This window comes from Bison bison, unplaced genomic scaffold (assembly GCF_000754665.1).
Source record: "Bison bison bison isolate TAMUID 2011002044 unplaced genomic scaffold, Bison_UMD1.0 scf7180017864270, whole genome shotgun sequence".
Lineage (NCBI taxonomy): Eukaryota > Metazoa > Chordata > Mammalia > Artiodactyla > Bovidae > Bison > Bison bison.
Window position 1 is genome coordinate 10,798,853 of NW_011494842.1, and position 23,946 is coordinate 10,822,798.

The window sequence follows — 23,946 nt, forward strand, 5'->3', positions numbered from 1 at the left end:
TCAAGAGTCTTCTCCAACACCACACTTCAAAAGCATCAATTCTTTGGTGCTCAGCCTTCTTCACAGTCCAACTCTCACATCCATACATGACCACAGGAAAAACCATAGCCTTGACTAGACAGACCTTTGTCGACAAAGTAATGTCTCTGCTTTTTAACATGCTATCTAGGTTGGTCATAACTTTCCTTCTAAGGAGTAAGCGTCTTTTAATTTCATGACTAGAAGGCAAGAAAAATATAGGCGGGTTTAGCAAAACCCAGCTGCTCTTCCCATCCCAAGCCCCAAATCCTGAATTACTGTACACACAGTGGAGACAGCTGAAATGTTATGAAATTATTCAGATGACACAAGCACGAATACAGAGTCAATTTCCACTGAAGAGAATGCATTAATATTGTTTTGTGTTCTATAATATTCTTCGAAAGCTTTATTATTCTTATTAGCATTATTACCTTTGTGACAAAGCTTTATAAAATACTGTATTTGATAGCTAAGGAAAATAGCTCCTTAGGCTAAATCAACATAGTTTCCCTCCTGCAGGAAAGCATGATTACAATTAGAAGGAGATATGGCATTACAGTTGGAAAAGCTGAAAAGCAAATTTAAAGTAGTGGTGAAGTTGGACAGGATATAATAGGAAAATTGACCAACTTTTAGGACTTTTGTATAATGTGTGTATGTATTTTTAGATAAAAGATTTTTAGATAAAAATCGTAACATTGTAGTAGGCAAATTTCAGTTGTATGGAAAAATTGCTTTAAAGAGTAATGAATATATATATTCATTTTCTGTATTTTCATTCAATATATACTTATTTAATATATTCATTAAATATATATATTACTCTCTTTAAATTGCATTTTAGAAAGCAGTTTTCCAGAATCAATTTTTCTGTTACTGTGTTAATTTTTTATCTGAAATTGTTTAAAATTTCACCTTTTTTCTCAAATGCATTTTGAAGATTTTGAACACAATGGATCCTTTTTGGAAAAATTTGGAAACATTTGAAGAATATAAAAGTGAAAAGAAAATTTTCCCATATTTCCACCACCTGGAAATGATGACAGTGTTTTAGTGTGTTCCTTTTCAGTATTTTTTAATGTGCTCATCATAAACACCAAATAATATTGATGAGAATTTTGTTTTTTATTTTTATTTCATTTTTTATTGTAATGAAACATCCTTCAGTTTTCACCATGACGTCCCCTGCCTTCTTAAACCTAGTGAGAAACATAATTTATAGTCAGTTTTTAAATCAGACAGCCTTGCACTGTCATTTCTGCCTTGTTTCCCTCTGCTTTGTGCAAAGAGAATCTGCTTGCTATCTGGAGCTTCCTGATAGCAACTATTTCCTTTCCACCCCAGGGCTTCGTTTACCTTCACCTGCAGACCCAAGATTGGCCACTGCTCTAGCAGGAAAATTATTGATGTTCCAGAGGAAGCAAGGATAAGGAGAGGGTTGTTTTTTTTTTCGTTTATTTATTTTAATTGGAGGCTAATTACTTTACATATTGTATTGGTTTTGCCATACATCAACATGAATCCACCACGGGTGTACAGTGTTCTCCATCCTGAACCCCCCTCCCACCTCCCTCCCCATACCATCCCTCTGGGTCATCCCAGTGCACCAGCCCCGAGCATCCTGTATCATGAATTCCTGCTTTACCTACACTGAACGCCATGCCTGTAGAATCCATACGCCACTTGCACACTTTCCTTCTTCTACCAGATGTGGAATTCCTCTTTGGTTCAAATGATCTTGGATACGTTGCCTGACTCTGGGGAAGAACAGAAGCTCCCAAAGGGACGGTTGTTGCAGACGAGGGGGTGAGGGGAGGGCAAGTTCTGACCGCTTTCATTTCCTTTCCTGGGGCGGAAATCGTAGGTAAGGTGAGCATCAACTTACAGTTTTCCTATGCCTTCTTCAGGAGACAAAGGACAAGCTTCCCCCTATCTGACTTTTTGTCTCTATCTCTGTCTCTTGTAGATCTATATGTAGAAAGAGAAGTAGATGTACATAAAAGATAAGGATATTAGAATGAGATTAAGAGATAGACAGCATATCCTTTTTAGAAGATGCAAATAAACCTTGGAAAACTCTGCTGAAGAAAAATACACAATAATATATTATTTCCATTTATTTTTTTTTAGAAAGGAAAGTCATTGTATGAAGGTATATGGGTCTCAAGCCCTCTATAGAAAAATTCCCCAAGCATCTTCCATTAATGCATATATAATTGCATAAATTGTAGCAGTTGTTTAAATTATTATCCATCCACATTGAAATAAATAATCAATTGTTTGAACTTTCAGTGATTTTCCCCTTTGAGAGTGAAGAAATGCATGTCCCTTTTTTAGTTTAAAATCAAGAAGACTGTCCACCTCAGTGTGAATAAGTGACCACTAGATTTTATTGCAGGTGTGCTTTAAATATTTGGTAAACTTATTTGTCTGCTGGATTTCTAGGTTGGGCTTCTGGGAATTCAGATGTTGTGGACACATGATTCAGAAGAGGCTTTAAATAATGCAAAAGATGACAGGAAAATCATGCAAGTGACAAACCAGAAATTTTTGGATATTCTAAATACTCTCATTAGTCAGACAACACATGACCTGAGCAAGTTTGACAGAGTGAAATTTGAGACTCTAATTACCATCCATGTGCATCAGAGAGATATTTTTGATGACTTGGTAAAGTATTTTTTTTCTTAATTTAAAGTAATCTAGTGTATTAATTAAAAGTTAGTGCTTCTAATAATTAACAGTTAAGTATTATACATACTTCATAGCTTATATGAATCTTGCATCTGTTTGGTCCTTTCTCACAACCAGCTTTGCCTATACAGTGTCTACAAACATATACTGATATATTTGGTAGTTTTAACAGTCATGTATGTGTATTCAGTTTTGACATTCTGAAAGTCTGGAATCAACTGATGTAATTTGAACTGTTTCTTTAAGCCAATAACCAGGGATATGATATAATTTAGGTGGGCTTGGTTGTGAGTTATGGCAATGTTCGTTCATGACTTGGCCCCTGTGCTCAGAGGGCAAGAAGAATCTGAAGAAAGAGGCATGCCACTCCAGATTGGTAGTTAGCAATATTAGTGAGGAAATTCATTGAATACTTAATGAGGCTTGGGCAGCCTCTAGAGGACTAAATCTCTGCATTTGTCTGCCAGAATTTTTAAAATAATTTTCTTGAAATATAGTTGATTTACAGTGTTGTGTTAGTTTCTGCTGTACAGCAAAGTGAATGAGTTATACATATCCATATCCCTCCCCTTTTTTAGATTCTTACCCCATTACAGTGTATTGAGTAGAGTTTCCTGTACTATTCAGTAGGTCTTTATTAGTTACCTATTTTGTATATAATAGTGTGTATATACGGAGAAGGCAATGGCACCCCACTCCAGTACTCTTGCCTGGAAAATCCATGGACAGAGGAGCCTGGTAGGCTGCAGTCCATGGAGTCGCTAGGAGTCGGACACGACTGAGCGACTTCACTTTCACTTTTCACTTTCATGCATTGGAGAAGGAAATGGCAACCCACTCCAGTGTTCTCGCCTGGAAAATCCCAGGGACGGGGAAGCCTGGTGGGCTGCTGTCTCTGGGGTCGCACAGAGTCGGACACGACTGAAGCGACTTAGCAGCAGCAGCAGCAGTGTGTATATGTCTATCCTGATCTCCCAATTTATCCCTCCCCACTTACCCCCTGGTAGGTTTGTTTTCTATATCTGTAACTCTATTTCATTGTCTGCCAGAACCTTATAAGTTTGTATGGAGGCCTTAACTACCTCCTATACCATCCAGATGGTCTCAACGGCATGTTCCTCTCTCAAGGGTGCGTCCATGAAAATAGTTCCCACTATGGGAACAGTAGGCAGAACGCCTATTCCAGGGACAGAGAAGGGGGTGAGGGTCCATCCAGCTCATGGGTCCACCTGAAGCCATGTCTTCTAGATTAGCTCCTCCAACAGATGAGCCAGTTGTGAAAAAAGTGTAGATTGAGTAGAACCAAGTTTCAGGGCACTCCTATGGCTGTTCAGGTGATCGTGTCTGACAAGTCTTCATGGGCTTGATCTGGGCAAGGTTCTGCAGAGTGGGAGTAGAAGGGATATTTGAATTCCCTTTGGAAACAGGACCCTAACAAGTGGTCTTGAGCAGTAGTTGTCTATTATGGGATAGGAGGCCCAGGTAGTTTTGATATTCCATCATTTTGACTAGCTTCATTTTTGACTACCATTGCATTATTCTGTTTAACTTTTTTAAAAAAATTCTGAACATGCTGCTCTACTTTATTTCTTAAATTTTTTTTATTCATTTCTTGGCTGAGCTGGGTCTTTGCTGGGGTGCGTGGGCTCTTCATTGCTGTGAGCGGGCTTTCTCTAGTGGTGGCAAGTGAGGACTACTCTCCGGTGGAGGTGCACTGGCGTCTCATTATGGTGACTTCTCTTGTACGGGGCATGGGCTCTAGGCTCACGGGCTTCAGTTGCTGTGGCTCTCAGGCTTAGTTGCCCCACGGCATGTGGGATCTTAGTTCCCAGACCAGGGCTTGAACCCGTGTCCCCTGCACTGGCAGGCAGATTCTTAACCACTGGACCACCAGGGAAGTCCCTGACTTGATCTGTCTTTAAGGTATCTTTTTCCTTCATCAGAGACCCACAGTTCATGCAACTTGGGGCCCATTTTTTGGAGACTATGATTCCCAGGCTATCTGTTTCCAACTTGTATCAAAAGTTCTGATCAGATAAGTTGTATTTACTGAAGATTGAAGGGCATGGAATCCATTTTATTCCCCTGTAGTCTAGATCCTTCTTTCTCAAAGTATGTATGACAACCGGTTGTGCTGGCCTCATCTAGGAGCTTGTTTGAAAAGCAGAATCTTCAGCCTCCCCACCATACCCCTCTGCAGACCTACTGAATCATCCTCTGTATTTCAGGACAACTTCCAGGTGATTCATAAGCATATTAAAGCTCAAGAAACACTGCTCTAGAATTTCTCTGGTTCATGCTAATCATCAAAGAGCCACATACTTAGACCGTATTGCTTTGGCCTTCTACAGATTTGCTTAATTGCCATTACCATTATACTTTGGTTTTCCTTGAAATCCACTTCAAGAAGAAGTCATATGGAATCCATTACTATACCTGCTATGAATGTAATTGAGAATATTTGTACATTTCTCACTGTCTCTTAAAGTTGAGGTCTCATGGAAGAACCTTCTTTTTAAAATAAAAATGCTGAGCATAGCTTTACTTTCCTTACAGAATGGTTTTTTTTTTTTTTAAAGAAACTATACACATAGTTAAAACTATGAAGCTGTTTTTCTTTTTATCTCAATTGCTAGTGAACTCATGCTCAGTTTGCATTCCAAGTAAAATAGTATCTTGTAGCCCACATATATGCATTTTATTTCTCCATGTATAATGCTTAGAACATAATGTATTTTGATATACAGTAACAACTCAATAAATATCCACTATTCTTCTTTATACTTTCCTCCTCGACCCCCTCTTTATTTTTAAAAGTGTACTTATTTTTATTTATTCTTGGCTGTGCTGGTTCTTTGTTGCTATGTGCAAGCTTTCTCTAGTTGCAGCGAATGCTGCTCTCTAGCTGTGGTACATGGGCTTCTCATTGTGGTGACTTCTGTTGTTGCAGAGGATGGACTCTAGGGCATGCAGGCTCAGACTTGGGGCGCATGGGCTTAGTTGCCTCATGGCATGTAGGATCTTAGTTCCTGGACCAGGGATCGAACTTGTGTCCCCTGCCTGTCCCCGGCAGGCAGATTCTTAACTATTTGACAACCAGGCAAGCCCCAGTCTATCCCCTCTTTACCATCCAATAGGACTGTTGCAAGCAGCTAGCTGACTACATCTCCATGGCTGAGGGTCCTGTGCTAGAGAACACAGTCCCTGCGGGTGGCACTGGACTGTTACCTGAAAGTAGTCCTTTTAAGGTGGTGAATACAAACTATTCTTTAGAAGGGAAGATAGAATTCTTAACTGGAGGGGGGAGCCAGATCATAGACAATGAAACAATAGCAAAAATTAAATAGCATGAAGACTTCATGAGATGGAGAACTGAGCATTGTATAGTTGCCGGAGTCTATTTTTCAGTGTCAGCTGAATGACCTGGAATTGGGCCCCTGGGTGGAGAAGCAGTGAAAGGGACCACTTGCCACTTATATTGATTCCCCTGAGTGGGCAGGACTGGGGTTTCTCCAGGTTTGCTGATGGAAAGTCATTAGGCACCGTAGAACGTATTGTGGTGGGATGTTGCTCCTGAATGTGCTCATCAGGTTTCTGTCTCTTGCATCCATGGTGGTGGGAGCCTCTTGGCCTCCCATGGGTATAAGCCTCTTGGCCCATGGGTATAAGCTGATGGCTGGGCAGATTGATTGGTTTGGCCACAGTGCTGGTACAAGAAGGCGTGTGTGCATACAGGGCCATGCCTCTCCCACTGCCGTGAGGACAGTGCCCAACCCCTTTCCTCTGCCCTGTGAAGCCTCAGCTCTCACTCTTTCTCCAGAGTCCTGGACGCCTCAGCAGTACTGAACTTCCTTCAGTTTCTTGAACACACCAGCCACATCTTCTGGGTCTTTGTCTAGAATGTTTTGCCTTCTCATGCCTCTATCGCCCCTTCTGTTTTATTTCCTCAGCTAATTCCTACTGTTTTTGCAGGGTTTAGTTTAGATGTGTCTTTCTCTGAGTATCTCCCTCAGACCTAGACTAGGGGAGGTCTTCTTGCTACATCATTTCATGACCTTGGGTTTCTTTCCCTACTTTATTGCATTTACTTGTTTATCTGATTTGTCTTTTGCCCTGACTTGTCATCTTCAGAAGGCAGGAACTGTGTCTGTCTTTGTTTACCCAGCACAGCACTCCAAGGAAAGACTCAGTAAATATATATTCAATGACAAGAATCAACTAATGAACGAGTGAATAAAAATTGCCTATATGCTACGTTTTATGCTATCGCAATTCAGTATGTAATCTCTTTGTATTTCATGTTTTTAAGGTAAAAATGCATATCAGATCTGTTACTGATTTTGAATGGCTAAAACAGAGTAGATTTTACTTTAAGGAAGATTTGGATCAAACAGTGGTGTCTATTACAGACGTTGACTTTATTTACCAGAATGAATTTCTGGGATGCACTGATCGTCTTGTTATCACCCCGTTAACAGATCGGTAGGAAACTCATTTTTGTTATTCCATTCTTGTAATTAAATCATGTACTTATAATTGTCTTAAATTTGCATTTGAAATGTTAACAAAAGCATATTGCTGTCATGTCAGCTCTGGGCTAGCTCATCAAAGTTTAACAATGAAATAACTGTCATTATTTCAAAGTACATGTAGGTTAAATTTTTATGAAATAGGAAAAAGTAAAACAATAAAAGGATGCTTGAATGTTGACTATGAGAAGTTTAGTAATGAAGTTGAAAAAAAAAAAAAAGGAAGGAAAAAAGAAGTTGAGTAATGAAGTTGAGATTACAGGTTGGACAAATGTCTTTAGAGCCTTAAAGAGGGTCATTAGAATGGCAAAGAAGGAAGGTACACCTTTGGAAATGGTATCTCCTGGCTTTCCATATGTGGAAGTTCATTCCTGAAGTGATGTTTCTTGGCCAGGTCTGAGTGAATAATCAGTTAATGGCACATCCCCTCGCCATTCTTTCTAGTACATGACACTAGACAAGTCCAGGGTCTTTGCCATTCTTACATGTCCCGCAAATACCTGGTTCTATATGTCATGTGTAGGAGACAGTAAATGTTTGTAGAATCGACTTAAACTGGGTCATAGAACAGCTAATTCTGCTGTTATTTTTAAATAGAGCTGACACCAGGTAAAATTATGATACAGCAAAATTATGTCTTCAGCCTCTTCTAGACTCATCCGACCTCCCTTTATATGTCCAGTTCCATCACAGTTTAAATTTTTCAGGCTGTTTTCCCTTCGATTGATGTTTGTGTATAAAGCTTCATGTCACATGAAGCTTTACTAAGTTTGCTTAGATCTGAAACAAATGTAACTGAAGCTGCATTATGGATACCAGGGGGTTCATTACATTGTTCTGTACATGTGTCTAAGTGAGTGAAACACTTCACAGTAACATGGTTTCCTGGCAGTGGTGTGCTGGCGGAGCTGGCTTGTACTAGTCTGCAAGAGCCAACGTCATGCTCCTCTTCCCAGTTTTGTGCTATCACATTGCCAGCATTGCCACTGGCCACGATGGACGTATTTATGCCACAGAAATCAGCAGATGTAAAAAATTAGGCTTGGAATTTCCTGGTGGTCCAGTAGTAGGACTCAGTGCCTCCACTGCAGAGGACACAGGTTCTATCCTTGCTTGGGGAACTGAGATCCTGCATGCCATGTGGTGAGGCCAAAAAACAGAAATCAGCTTTATTTTTTTTTTTTTCCTAGAGGGCTCATTGTTAAACATCTGCCAGCACACCACCACTTACTTGATTCTCTGACTTCAGATTTCTCCTGACCACAGTGCAAGGAAGGCCTGCAGGTTTTACGTCAGGGTTGCACGCCTTTGCAAACCCTGTATTACTTCTAATGAATACCAGCTACTCCAGCCTTGTTTGGTTGCCCATCTCTTATGAGAAAGCATTAGTAGCTCAGTCATGTCTGACTCTTTGTCATCCAATGGACTGTAGCCTGCTAGGCTCCTCTGCCCAAGGCATTTTCCAGGCAAGAATACTGGAGTGGGTTGCTGTTCCCCTCTCCAGGGGATCTTCCTGACCCAGGGATCGAACCTGCATCTCTTATGACTCTGGCATTGACAGGCTGGTTCTTTACCACTAGCACCACCGGGGAAGCCCCTCTCATGGGGGTGGCTCAAACTCTAAAACGAATGGTCTCATTCCAATCTCATTGGACTTCTGCTTGTGCTTCACTGTAACGCGTGTTAGCTCACATCCACGCTTTGTCTGCTTCACGTTTGCAGGTGCTACATCACTTTGGCACAGGCTTTGGGAATGAACATGGGAGGGGCTCCAGCAGGACCTGCGGGCACTGGCAAAACCGAAACTACGAAAGACATGGGAAGATGTTTGGGGAAATATGTGGTCGTGTTTAATTGCTCAGATCAAATGGATTTCAGAGGGCTAGGAAGGATTTTTAAAGGCAAGTGTCAAACACTGTTGTGTTATTTTTGGTGGATTTATTTTTATTGCATTTAAATGGTATTTTCTGATAGAAGTCTAAAGTGATAGTGTCCCACATAAGCAAAATTAATGTAGATTGATGCATATGATATTGCCATTTTTCTGGGCCAAAAATGGCTGGGTATCATCAATTAAATATCATTCAATACTACTTCTGGCATTACAGTCCATGAGTTGAATGTGTATTAGATTATGAAAACAGAATCAATTTAATACTGCCTGAAACAATGGTGGAGGAGATAAGATCAGGATAGCAAACTGATGACACATGTGACTTCCTTTATCGCATTAAATCACACTGAAATAAAGATTTTTACTATTTATTTATTTTTGGCTGCACTGTGAAGCTTATGGGATTTTAGTTCCCTGACCAGTGATCAAACCCGGGCCCTTGGCAGTAAAAGCACAGAATCCTAACCACTGGACCACCAGGGAATTACTGAAATATTTTTTTAAAAGGATGGTAACACTGGAACACAAGAAGGGAGAGGGGTACTGGCAGATGGGAAATATTGAGAAAATCTGGAAAGATAGATGGCAGATGGTTTCAGATGGACAAAGAAAAAAGATTAGGGAGCATTTCAGTCTTAGAACTCAGGCCTTGTTGGTCTTCTCTGGTGGTCTCATGCAGACCCACACTTTTGTTGTTATTCGGTCACGAAGTCATGTCTGAATGTTTGCAACCCCATGGACTGCAGTGCCCCAGGCTTCCCTGTCCTTCACTATCTCCCAGAGTTTGCTCAAACTCATGTCCATTGAGTCAGTGATGCTATCTAACCATCTCATCTTCTGTTGCTCCCTTCTCCTCCTGCCCTCAATCTTTCCCAGCATCAGGGTCTTTTCCAAAGAGTCTGCTCTCCACATCAGGTGGCCAAAGTATTGGAGCTCCAGCTTCAGTATCAACCCTTCCAATGAATATTCAGGGTTGATTTCCTTTAGAATTGACTGGTTTGCTCTCCTTGTAGTTCAAGGGACTCTCAGGAGTCTTCTCCAGCATGACAATTTGAAAGCATCAATTCTCTATCATCCAGCCTTCTTTGTCCAACTCACATCTGTACATGACTACTGGAAAAACCATAGCTTTGACTACATAAACTTTTGTCAACAAAATGATGTCTCTGCTTTTTAATATGTTGTCTAGGTTTGTCATGGTTTTCCTTCCAAGAAGCAAGCGTCTTTTAACTTCATGGCTGCAGTCACCATCTGCAGTGATTTTGGAGCCCAAGAAAATAAAGTCTGTCACTGTTTCCATTGTCTCCCCATCTATTTGCCATGAAGTGATGGGATGGGATGCCATGATGTTAGTTTTTTGAATGTTGAGTTTTAAGTCAGCTTTTTCACTCTCCTCTTTCACCCTCATCAAGAGGCTCTTTAGTTCCTTTTCACTTTCTACCAGTAGAGTGGTATCATCTGCATATCTAGGGTCATTGATATTTCTCCCAGCAATAAACATTAAATGCTATCTAAATGATCAAATTTACATCTTATCTTGGACTTCCCCTTGAAACTCTGAATTCACATAATACAACTGATACCTGATCCTTGACATTGCCCCTTAAATATCTAACAGGTCCAGAGTCACTGAATCCCAAACCAAACTTCCGATCCCCCCTCCCCATCTCGACTTCTTCTTCAGCCTTCCTTGACACACTAAATACCCACTCTATTCTTCCAGATACTTAAACAGAAATCTTTGACTTATCCTTTTCACCTCTCTTTCTCTCATGCTCATGTCCAACTGTCAGTAAACACTATTAGCTCTACTTTCAGAACACATCTAGCACCAGCCGCCTTTTATTATCCCGCTGCTGTCATCCTGGTTCAAGCCAATCATTATCTCTCGCCTATGCTGCTCCAATAAGCTTCCTAATTGGTCTCCCTGAGTTTACCCCTGTGCTCTCCATTCTAATCTCAAATCTAGAGCCTTCTAATTGTAAGTCAGGTCACGACACTCTTCTACTGAAAGCCGGGCCCTGGCTTCGCTCACAATAAGAGCCGAAATCCTTACGCTGGTCCTCGTATTGTTTTGTACAGTCACACCTGCCCTTCCCTGTGGCATTGCTCTGCCCTTCTCATCTCGTCTCCTGACACTGTCCCCACACTGTCTCTGCTGCAGCCACGCTGACCTTTGTGATGTTTCTCAAACATCCCGAAGCACACTCCCTCCACCTTATGCCTGCTGATCTTTAGATTCTTTCCCCAGATATCCATCCACATAGCTCACTTGATAAAGGACACCCACGGCAAACATTGTGGTACTGAAAATTTGAAAGCGTTCTCTGAGACAAGGTATAAGATGAGGATTTCCATCGCTATTCCTTCCACTCACCACTGTGTTCTGCATCCTACCCAGTGCATTAAGGAACAACAACAGGGACAGCAAAAGCACAAAGGCTGGAAAGAAAGAAACACAAAAGGCCGTCATTTACAAGTGACATTGTAAACAATGAAATCAACAAAGCTATAGAAAGTAGAATTTAGCAAGTTTACTTGAATATGAAATAAACACAAATTTTATTTTAATTGTCCATAACAAAAGTTAGAAAATGAAAATCTCAGAAGGATATCACTTAGGTAGTGCTGGTGGTAAAGAACTCCAGTGCCAATGTAGGAGACATGAGAGATGAGGGTTTGATCCCTGGGTCAGGAAGATCCCCTGGAGGAGGGCATGGTAACCCATTCCAGTATTCTTGCCTGGAGAGTCCCATGGACAAAGGAGTCTGGTGGGCTACAGTCTGTAGGGTCACAAAGAGTTGGACATGACTAAAGCGACTTGATAAACAGACAAGTGGAACATAGTAGAGAATGCAGAAATAGGCCAGGAACACTGACATGTGGAAAAGGTGGTATTGAAAATCAGTGATGAAGAGATAGAATTTGCAATGTCATTCTGGTACCCTGGATGATTAATATTTAACAAGGGAAATTGGATGCCTGCATATATAAAAATTAAATCCCTACAACATGCATAGAAATAATTTTGGGGGATTAAGTGCTTAACTATGATAGGCAAAACCTGTGTGACCTTTAGAAGGTAACAAAGGCACATATCTGTTCTCAGAGTAGAAAGGGACTTTTTATACAAAAACCACAAACTATAAAGAAAGGATGAATACATTTAAGCAGGGTAGGAGGATATCCCTATAACAGATACCATGGGATTGCTCATCCAGCTCTTATCTTTAGTTACTTGCCTGTTCAAAATATATACATTGAACAACTCAGACTTGAACTGTGCAGTTCTACTTATACACAGATTTTTTAAACTAAATACATACTCCAGTACTATACGACCTCAGGCTGGTTGAACCCCTATATGTGGAACTGTGGATGTGAGAGGGCTGACTGCAAAGTTATATATGGATTTTTGACTTTGTGGCGTGTCCAAGCCCCTAACCCCTGTGTTGTTCAAGGGTCAATTGTGTGTGTGTGTGAATGTGTGTGCGTGTGTATAATTTTACAGTCTTTTGTAATATGTCTCTTTTTGAGAAGTTAAATAGACTTCTCAAAGACTGGGAGAAGATATTTTAGCATGTATGGCTGACAAAAGATTAATATCTAACATTAAGAAAGATTTTCTTTAGACTTCCCTGTTGGTCCAGTGGTTAAGACTTCACACTTACACTGCAGCAGGCAGGGGTTCTACCCCTGGTCAGGAAACTAAGATCTCCACATGTGTGTGGCATGGCCAAAAAAAAAAAAAAAGAGAGAGTTTCTTCAAATCATTAAGAAATACAAAACAATACTGTTCTCACTGTTATTAATTGGTAAGAATGAAAAGTCTAACAAACCACTGTTGGTAAGGGTGTGTAGAAACTGTAAATCTTAGTACTTCTGTGTGTATAAGTTGGTAGAATTGCTTCAGAGAACAGTAAATAAATCAGTTTATTTGATGATACACTGTATATATTTACAGTGTACAGATACAGTATTTTATAGATACAGTATATAGAAAAATAAATAGATACACACAAATTTTGAACAAGCCAAACAAGCCAAACGTTATGCATGCCTGTAAATAACTGCACGCGAGCAGGCATGCGTAAGAACCGTTGACATCAAATTCAGAGTAGAAGTTACCTCTGGAGAAGGAGGGAGTGTGGATCCAAGAAAGACCTACATGGACTTGAATTGTAGTTCCAGTATTTTATTTTTTAGGATGAAATCTGAAGCAAAATTGTTAAGATTTGGTAGGTGGGTACATGGATATTCACTATATTGTTCATTGTAATTGCCTGTCCTTAAAAAAAAAATAATTTAAACCCAAAGAATCACTTAATGAAAGAGAATGTTCTGTGGACCACTCCTGGCTTAATGGTTGAAGATGGCTGAGAGGAGCAGACTAGAGCACCAGGTAAATCCTAGAATGCCAAAAGTAAAGCAGAAAGCAGAGAAAGAGAAAAGAAACTGGCTGTCTCCAGCATTTCTCCCCCATGTAAATGCTCTGAAGGTGGAGTCCTGACAAAGATTATTGCCAGGTAGGGGTTGTGCCAGAGAGGCAAGCACCGCACCAGGTCAGTTCCCAAGCCCCAGACCCAAGCGGATAAGCTCTCCTGCCTCTCATGCCTTCCCCCCAATCGCCAGAGGCAGCCATACACAATGCAAACAGGAATTTGCATTTGGAATGAGAAGAAAATGCAAAAGTAACTCAAATTAATAGCTTCAGAGAGATTCAAGAATTTGTCACATATAACCAATTAAAAAAAAAAATAGGCTGCTATGAAAAGAATAACAATTGGAATAATCAGAAATTGAAAAAAACAAAACCTGAGTTTTTTTTTTTTGAGTTGGAATATCTAGCCAAGAGAGCATATTGCAGAAAGAAATGGAAAGTTTGACAGAAAAAATTCACGGTCATAGGAATAGATATGTAAATTCCAATATCCATAAAATGGAAATTCCCAAAGGAGAGAGAAGAAAAAGTGGGGGTTGGTGGGTGGAAGCAGTAATAAAAGAAGAGTGTTTTGTGGGGACTCTCTAACCCCTCTCAGTGTCTATGCTGAGAGCTTTGTACTTTCCTTCTCTTTAATAAATCCAATTCGCTTGCTTAAAAAAAAGAGAGAGAGAAGAGTGTTTCATGCAGTTAAAAAATAAAGATTTTTCATCCTTTGAGATTAGACAGGAGCAGTGTTTCTGATATCCAGGTCTTCCTTTGTGCTGGGTTTCATAAGGAATAAATAAACATATTTTGACCATTCTTTGTCTCACTCAGCTTCCAGGCATTTCTCTCAGTGCAACAAGAAAGGGACAGAGTGATCTGACCCAGATAGGGCATCCCTTATTTTGTTAATTTCCCCAAACATTATAGCTCCCTCACCTCCATCCCCACTGGGGGTGGCACATCCAGACTGAAGCAATTTTTATCACCCTTCAGCATCCCTGGTGGAATGATGAGTCTGAACTTTCATTTCAGCAGTATACTGTTTTCATTGTTTTGGTGATGATGTACAAATAATTAAACTTCTCTATATCACTGGAATTAAATATGTCTTTATAAACAGCCAGATGTGAAGTTTATATAAATTGTATTTCACTATATAATTGTTTGAGGGTGCTTTGGAAAAATGATTTCTATCAAGAAGGTGTATTACAAAGTAAAACTTATCAAACTAACTGTTTTTCACACCAGGTCTTGCACAGTCAGGTTCCTGGGGCTGTTTTGATGAGTTTAACAGAATTGAATTGCCTGTGTTATCAGTGGCAGCCCAACAAATTTACATCGTCTTGACAGCAAGAAAAGAGAGAAAAAAACAGTTTATTTTTTCTGATGGTGATTGTGTTGATTTAAATCCAGAATTTGGAATCTTCTTAACAATGGTGAGAACATAGGTGTTACATATTTTAAAACTTTTTATTGAGTGTGGTTAATATATATTGTATTAGTTTCTGGTGTACAGGAAAGTGACTCCGTTATATATGTATATATATATTATATTCTTTTCTACTATAGGTTATTATAAGGTTTTGAATACAGTTCCCTGTGATATATATACTAGAATCTTGTTGTTTATCTATGTATATATAGTACTTTGTATCTGCTAACCCCAAATTCCTAATTTGTTCCTCCTCCACCCACTTTCCCCTTTGGTAATCCTAAATTGGTTTTCTTTGTCATTTGTATCATAGTTTAGATTCTGCCTTTGAGTGATATCCTATGATATTTGTCTTTGTCTGACTTACTTCACTTAGTATGATGATGTCTAGGTCCATCATGTTGCTGCAAGTGGCGTTGTTTCATTCTTTTCACCCTCTTGATCGGGTGTATTCCTAAGTATTTCATACTTTTTGATGTGATTTTAAAAGAGATTGAAAAACATAGGTTTTAAATGCAATTTATTGGTGTAATTGTTATAGACTTAAATAAAAGTAGGCATATATGAGTGGGTAAATGACATCTAGGGATCGTCCCTGTTTAAATGTATTTTTTTTTTTTTTTGCGTAGGAAAAATAGACTAGACAGAAGATAAAATAGTGATTTGTTAATGATAAAATTAGTCACTGTTTACTGAGCACTCATTTTGGGGAAAGGTAATGGGCCTTTTATATATTGTATCAGACAGGGAAGCTACAATAACAATGCCCAAATTCTAGTGGCTTACCACCTCAAACCCAGTCCGGTGGCTAAGACTCTGTGCTCCCACTGCAAGGGTTGCGCAGGTTTGATCCCTGGCTGGGGAAACTAAGATCCCACATGCCGTGAAGCACGGCTGGGAAAGAAAATATCCACCATGCAAAATACTACAGGACTATGTCTCCCTGACCCTTAAAGTTAGGTGTGGCCATGTAAATTGCTCTACTTAACACCTTAACTGGAGAAGGCAATGGCACCCCACTCCAGTACTCTTGCCTGGAAAATCCCATGGATGGAGGGGCCTGGTGGGCTACAGTCCATGGAGTCGCTAAGAGTCGGACACGACTGAGCGACTTCACTTTCACTTTTCACTTTCCTGCATTGGAGAAGGAAATGGCAACCCACTTCAGTGTTCTTGCCTGGAGAATCCCAGGGATGGGGGAGCCTGGTGGGCTGCCGTCTATGGGGTCACACAGAGTCAGACACGACTGAAGCAACTTAGCAGCAGCAGCAGCAACAACAACACCTTAACACACCAGGGAAGCCTGGCATGCTGCAGTCCATGGGGTTGCAAAGGGTCAGATGCGACTGATGGACTGAACTGACTGAACTGAACACATCAAAGATTTATTATTTTCATACCACACGTCCGCTTGGGTGTATGGTGTCGTGGTGGAGAGGGCAGAAGATGCTTTACATGTCCTGTCTCTGGTACTGTCTCAGCTGTAACTGGTAGCTACAGCAAAGGAAAAAGAGAACAAGAAGAATTATGCTCTGGTTCTTAGGGTTTCCTGTCCAGAAGTGAGACTAGTCACAAACTTTGGCTAAAGCAAACAACCAGTAAAGCAATTAGGGGTAAATAATAATAATTCTGAAGTGATCAGTTATAACCCATGAAACTGAATGAAAGAGTTTACTCAGTGTGATAGTGTGGCTTAGAAGAATTTAAAAGAAGCAAACAAAAGCCCAGGTCCAGATGGCTTCACAGCTGAATTCTACCAAAAATTTAGAGAAGAGCTAACACCTATCCTACTCAAACTCTTCCAGAAAATTGCAGAGGAAGGTAAACTTCCAAACTCATTCTATGAGGCCACCATCACCATAATACCAAAAACCTGACAAAGATGCCACACAAAAAAAAGAAAACTACAGGCCAATATCACTGATGAACATAGATGCAAAAATCCTTTAAAAAATTCTAGCAATCGGAATCCAACAACACATTAAAAAGATCATACACCATGATCAAGTGGGCTTTATCCCAGGGATGCAAGGATTCCTCAATATCTGCAAATCATTAATGTAATACACTACATTAACAAATTGAAAAATAAAAGCCATATGATTATCTCAATAGATGCAGAGAAAGCCTTTGACAAAATTCAACACCCATTTATGATAAAAACTCTCCAGAAAGCAGGAATAGAAGGAACATACCTCAACACAATAAAAGCTATATATGACAAACCCACAGCAAACATTATCCTCAATGGTGAAAAATTAAAAGCATTTCCCCTAAAGTCAGGAACAAGACAAGAGTGCCCACTCTCACCACTGTTATTCAACATAGTTTTGGAAGTTTTGGCCACAGCAATCAGAGCAGAAAAAGAAATAAAAGGAATCCAGATTGGAAAAGAAGAAGTAAAACACTCACTGTTTGCAGATGACATTATCCTCTACATAGAAAACCCTAAAGACTGCACCAGAAAATTACTAGAGCTAATCAATGAATATAGTAAAGTTGCAGGATATAAAATCAACACACAGAAATCCCTTGCATTCCTATTCACTAATAAAGAGAAAATAGAAAGAGAAATTAAGGAAACAATTCCATTCACCATTGCAATGAAAAGAATAAAATACTTAGGAATATATCTACCTAAAAAAACTAAAGACCTATATATAGAAGACTATAAAACACTGGTGAAAGAAATCAAAGAGGACACTAATAGATGGAGAAACATACCATGCTCATGGATTGGAAGAATCAATATAGTGAAAATGAGTATACTACCCAAAGCAATCTACAGATTCAATGCAATCCTTATCAAGCTACCAACGGTATTTTTCACAGAGCTAGAACAAATAATTTCACAATATGTATGGAAATACAAAAAACCTTGAATAGCCAAAGCAGTCTTGAGAAAGAAGAATGGAACTGGAGGAATCAACCTGCCTGACTTCAGGCTCTACTGCAAAGCCACAGTCATCAAGACAGTATGGTACTGGCACAAAGACAGAAATAGATTAATGGAACAAAATAGAAAGCTCAGAGATAAATCCACGCACCTATGGACACCTTATCTTTGACAAAGGAGGCAAGAACATACAATAGAGAAAAGACAATCTCTTTAACAAGTGGTGCTGGGAAAACTGGTCAACCACTTGAAAAAGAATGAAACTAGAATACTTTCTAACACCATACACAAAAATAAACTCAAAATGGATTAAAGATCTAAACGTAAGACCAGAAACTATAAAACTCCTAGAGGAGAACATAGGCAAAACACTCTCTGACATTAATCACAGCAGATCCTCTATGACCCACCTCCCAGAATATTGGAAATAAAAGCAAAAATAAACAAATGGGACCTAATTAAAATTAAAAGCTTCTGCACAACAAAGGAAACTATAAGCAAGGTGAAAAGACAGCCTTCAGAATGGGAGAAAATAATAGCAAATGAAGCAACTGACAAACAACTAATCTCAAAAATATACAAGCAACTCCTGCAGCTCAATTCCAGAAAAATAAACGACCCAATCAAAAAATGGGCCAAAGAACTAAATAGACATTTCTCCAAAGAAGACATATAGATGGCTAACAAACACATGAAAAGATGCTCAGCATCACTCATTATCAGAGAAATGCAAATCAAAACCACAATGAGGTACCATTTCATGCCAGTCAGAATGGCTGCCATCCAAAAGTCTACAAGCAATAAATGCTGGAGAGGGTGTGGAGAAAAGGGAACCCTCTTACACTGTTGGTGGGAATGCAAACTAGTACAGCCACTATGAAGAACAGTGTGGAGATTCCTTAAAAAACTGGAAATAGAACTGCCTTATGACCCAGCAATCCCACTGCTGGGCATACACACTGAGGAAACCAGAATTGAAAGAGACACGTGTACCCCCAATGTTCATTGCAGCACTGTTTATAATAGCCAGGACATGGAAGCAACCTAGATGTCCATCAGCAGATGAATGGATAAGAAAGTTGTGGTACATATACACAGTGGAATATTACACAGCCCTCAAAAAGAATACATTTGAATCAGTTCTAATGAGGTGGATGAAACTGGAGCCTATTATACAGAGTGAAGTCAGCCAGAAAGAAGAACACCAATACAGTATACTAATGCATATATATGGAATTTAGAAAGACGGTAACGATAACCCTGTATGTGAGACAGCAAAAGAGACACAGATGTATAGAACAGTCTTTTGGACTCTGTGGGAGAGGGAGAGGGTGGGATGATTTGGGAGAATGGCATTGAAACATGTACAATATCATATAAGAAATGAATCACCAGACCAGGTTCGTTGCAGGATACAGGATGCTTGGGGCTGGTGCACTGGGATGACCCAGAGGGATGGTACAGGGAGGGAGGTGGGAGGGGGGTTCAGGATGGAGAACACGTGTACACCCGTGGCAGATTCATGTTGATGTATGACAAAACCAATACAATATTGTAAAGTAATTAGCCTCCAATTAAAATAAATAAATTTAAATTAAAAAAAAAGAAGCTTGCCCTTGGATTAAGAATAATTTTGGAAATATCAATTAGATATTGCATTAGGCTGTGAATACCTGAGATATGAAGAATAGTAACTTAAGTATGTATTCTTTTAAGATTCTTTGAGGTTTCTACATCATCATGGTTTCCATTTTCAAGGTCACCTTATAGCCCAAGGTGCTACAGAAGCAGCTCTGTTGCAGCCAATTGACTGAATCAACTCCCTTCAGTCAGACATCAAGTGTATTTCATACACTGTCCCTTTCATACACTGTGTCCCTTTGTGACTCACAGGGTAGAATTTAATCTCACCAGCTGCAGGGCAGGCTGGGAAATGTAGTTTTAAATCTGGGTGGTGATGCACCCAGCTTGCAGCTGAAGTTATATGACTAAGAATGAAAAATAGGAGTATTGAAAGGCAGCCAGCCATCTTTGCGTCCCCAGCACCTGGAAAGTTATCTGGTCTATTGACCATGCCCAGTAAATGCTCAGGGACTGAAGGTTTCCTCGTGCACTTTCCTCTTTGCCTTACTTGTCTTCGAACACCCTCACCTTATCGCTTGGGATTTTTGGGTGTGGTCTATCCTCAGTCTTTTGCTACTTATTAGCTTCCTTCTCACCTCTACTTTTGTCCTTTTTAATGTTTTTCTCATCATTCCTGTCTTTGTTTCCCTTCATCACTGTGTGTGTTTTTTTAAATAGTAAAAAGAAACTATTTGTCAGCTATTTATGGCTATTTGTCAGCCACAGAACTCTCTAATTCTGACTGTAAAGAATAATTTGTGTTGTTGATCAGCAGAAACCAACACAATATTGTAAAGCAGTTATCTTCCAATTCAAAAACAAAGCACACACACACACAAAGCAAATAGGAAACATTAATAAAAAAGACAAACCTAGCAACTATAGTATATACTCCATGCAAATGTCCTTCAAAAGGTAAGGCAAGATAAAAATATTTTCTGGCAAAAAAAAGAACAATTGAAGAGAGGAAATAAAAATTGCCTCAGTAAATTGATTAGTATGAAATCCTAAATTTTCTTTTTCTTTAAGTAACACATTTTAGATCATAATTATCCCAGTATTTATTCAGTTTTATTTCATTTTCTTTAACAAATAGATACACAGAGGCTTATTTTTTGCTACATAAAGTGGTGTGTGTGTGTGTGTGTGTGTACATATGCACATGTGTGTTACTTTATTAGTATAATGGAAATGTGTGAGAGAAAGTAATGTGACATTAATAAATATGGATGGGGCCATACATATTTTTGTGAAAAGAGGGATATTTTATGAATCGAATGTTTTTCAATACCTTCTTAGAATCTGAATTAGGGATTTGAAATGTGTTGATAATTTGTATTCAAGAAATGAAAATTATGTCAACAATTAAAAATTAAATAATTTTAACTTTTAGAACCCTGGGTATGCTGGGCGCCAGGAACTACCCGAGAACTTGAAAATTCAGTTCAGAACTGTTGCTATGATGGTTCCTGATAGACAGGTATGCATCAGGATTTAAAACCATAATACGATTTATGTTGTTTACCTGTTCTTCACTAAAACTGAAAAGTCTCACTGTTAATTTGCAGATCATTATGCGAGTTAAACTTGCAAGCTGTGGTTTTCTTGAAAACGTTATCTTGGCTCAAAAGTTTTATGTACTTTACAAACTCTGTGAAGAGCAACTTACTAAGCAGGTAACTTTGTACATCTATTTTCCCCCTCACTATAGAACTTGTCTTTTAACTTGCAATTTTGATAAGTACTAATTAGGGAGTTAAAAAAATTCCTTGACTCTTTCCTAAGATATGTTTATAATTAACTTGAACTTTTGATTATGTATTTTAAAAACTTCCCTAAGTTGAAATAATTATAGATTCCCAGGAAGTTGCAAAGACATGTATGAGATGTCCTGTGTACTTGTCATCCTGTTGACATAATTGTAGTACAATAACCAAACCAGAAGATTGACAATGGACAATAAACAGAGATTCCTAAGACTTCACACGCACTCGTGTGTGTGTGTGTGTGTGTGTGAAGTGAAATGAAGTGAAGTCGCTCAGTTGTGTCCAACTCTTTGCGACCCCATGGACAGTAGCCTACCAGGCTCTGCCGTCCATGGAGTTTTCCAGACAAGAATACTGGAGTGGGCTGCCATTTCCTTCTCCAGGGGATCTTCCCAACCCAGGAATCGAACCTGGGTCTCCTGCATTGCAGACAGACGCTTTTACCGTCTGAGTGTGTGTAGTTCTATCCAATTATGTCATAGAAAACAGAATTGTTTATCCCCACCAAGTACCCTCCCGCTACCCTTTATAGCCACACTTACCTCTCTCCCAAACTCTATAGCCCCTCATAGGCCTAATCTTTTCTTTCTTTTCTTTTTTTTTTTTGTTTTATTTATTTATTTTTTTTTATTTTTTTATTTTTTTCTAATTTTATTTTATTTTTAAACTTTACATAATTGTATTAGTTTTGCCAAATATCAAAATGAATCCGCCACAGGTATACATGTGTTCCCCATCCTGAACCCTCCTCCCTCCTCCCTCCCCATACCATCCCTCTGGGCCGTCCCAGTGCACCAGCCCCAAGCAACCAGCATCGTGCATCGAACCTGGACTGGCAACTCGTTTCCTACATGATATTTTACATGTTTCATTGCCATTCTCCCAAATCTTCCCACCCTCTCCCTCTCCCACAGAGTCCATAAGACTGTTCTATACATCAGTGTCTCTTTTGCTGTCTCGTACACCGGGTTATTGTTACCATCTTTCTAAATTCCATATATATGCGTTAGTATACTGTATTTATGTTTTTCCTTCTGGCTTACTTCACTCTGTATAATAGGCTCCAGTTTCATCCACCTCATTAGAACTGATTCAAATGTCTAATCTTTTCTACGTCTCTGTAATTGTGTTATTTCAAGCATGTTACATAAGGTGAATCACATAGTATGTAACCAGTTGGTCATGCATTTTAAATGGTTGCCCTTCAGACTATCAGAGTGTATTTTTCTCAGAAAATCATGTGTGAGCACTGTCACCCAGCTTGATGTTTCCAGTGAAGTCATCTTTTTCAGTCAAAAGAAAGGCAGGAGAAGTGAGCTAACAGAACTCTGCCACTCAGCCACTCCAAAACTATAGTATATAAGTACTATATGTGCACAGTGAGTCTACACTTAGAATTTTTCAACTGGATGATCCTTTTTATTTCTTTTCTCATCCTAGGTTCATTACGACTTTGGGTTGAGAAATATTCTATCTGTATTGAGGACACTCGGATCTCAAAAAAGAGCCAGACCAGAAGATAGTGAATTAAGCACGGTCATGAGAGGACTGAGAGATATGAACCTTTCTAAATTGGTATCTTTATTTTCTGGGTTAATTTCTCTTTCAAGATTTTGACCTAGCTGACAAGTGGGGGTGGGCTCATACAGAGCTGTTAACATGGGTGTGTGTTGGGTTATGTATGTGAAGTTACCACTGACTGGGCTTCTGGAAGAAGGCACCCTCCTCCTGCCCCCAAGAAAAAAACCCATGGCTTTATATGAACCACAGGGGCCAGAAATGCATCCTTGCAAATGCCATAAAATAGGCTCCATCAGTGGGCTCCAGCCCCCAAATGTCAGTCCATTACTCATAATGTAACACAGATTCTAAACATGAAAATCTGGATTCATAGGGAACCACCAGAGCTTTTTGCTTTGTCTGTATGTGACTAGCTTTAACTATGTCTCTGCCAAAACATCAACACCATTTCTATTTTCTAAATGTGCGTTAAATGGTGGCTGCTGCTGCTAAGTCACTTCAGAGTACTGGAGTGGGTTGTCATTGCCTTCAATGCATGGAAGTGAAAAGTGAAAGTGAAGTCACTCAGTCATGTCTGACTCTTCACGACCCCATGGACTGCAGCCCACCAGGCTCCTCTGTCCATGGGATTTTCCAGGCAAGAGTACTGGAGTGGGGCGCCATCGCCTTCTCCGGTTTGCTGTGGAGATTACAATAATTATTTCACTGCTTGCACACTTTTCACGGGTACAGCCATGTTGTCATGAACTGGCTGATGGGCAGCTTCATGTGGCTTTTATTCAGGGGCTTCTTGGTGCTACGTGTCCGTGTCCTGGCAGTACACGGTTGAGGAAGGAGTGGACCTTAGGAGCTCACATTCTAGTTACAAAATTAACAACTAACATCTGCATACTTCACTTTATTACAGAATCTTTTCACGGGTACTGTCTTGTTTGAGTCTCACAGCCACCCTGGGGAGCGTGGATCTCCTTATGAGGGAGCCACGTTTGTAGGACTCACCCACCATCATAGTCAGTTGAGAAACTGAAACCAAAATCCACAAGACTTTCTGATGTTAAACTACAGATATTTTCCTAATTAAAGTAGAATGTTAATACTCTGTTCTCTTGGGATTGGAGCTATTACTTACACGTGAAAAGAT

General features: G+C 39.6%; 1 protein-coding gene across 1 annotated transcript in view; it reads left to right on the plus strand.

Annotated features, from left to right (window-relative positions):
* Positions 1-23,946, plus strand: part of DNAH8 (dynein, axonemal, heavy chain 8) — a 324,670-nt gene that overhangs the window by 129,079 nt on the left and 171,645 nt on the right. The window contains exons 41-47 of the mRNA XM_010848693.1: positions 2,467-2,691; positions 7,025-7,197; positions 8,967-9,145; positions 14,816-15,003; positions 20,912-20,998; positions 21,087-21,194; positions 22,725-22,859. Of these exons, the coding sequence (XP_010846995.1) occupies positions 2,467-2,691; positions 7,025-7,197; positions 8,967-9,145; positions 14,816-15,003; positions 20,912-20,998; positions 21,087-21,194; positions 22,725-22,859 (1,095 nt within the window). The remainder of the gene's footprint in view (positions 1-2,466; positions 2,692-7,024; positions 7,198-8,966; positions 9,146-14,815; positions 15,004-20,911; positions 20,999-21,086; positions 21,195-22,724; positions 22,860-23,946) is intronic.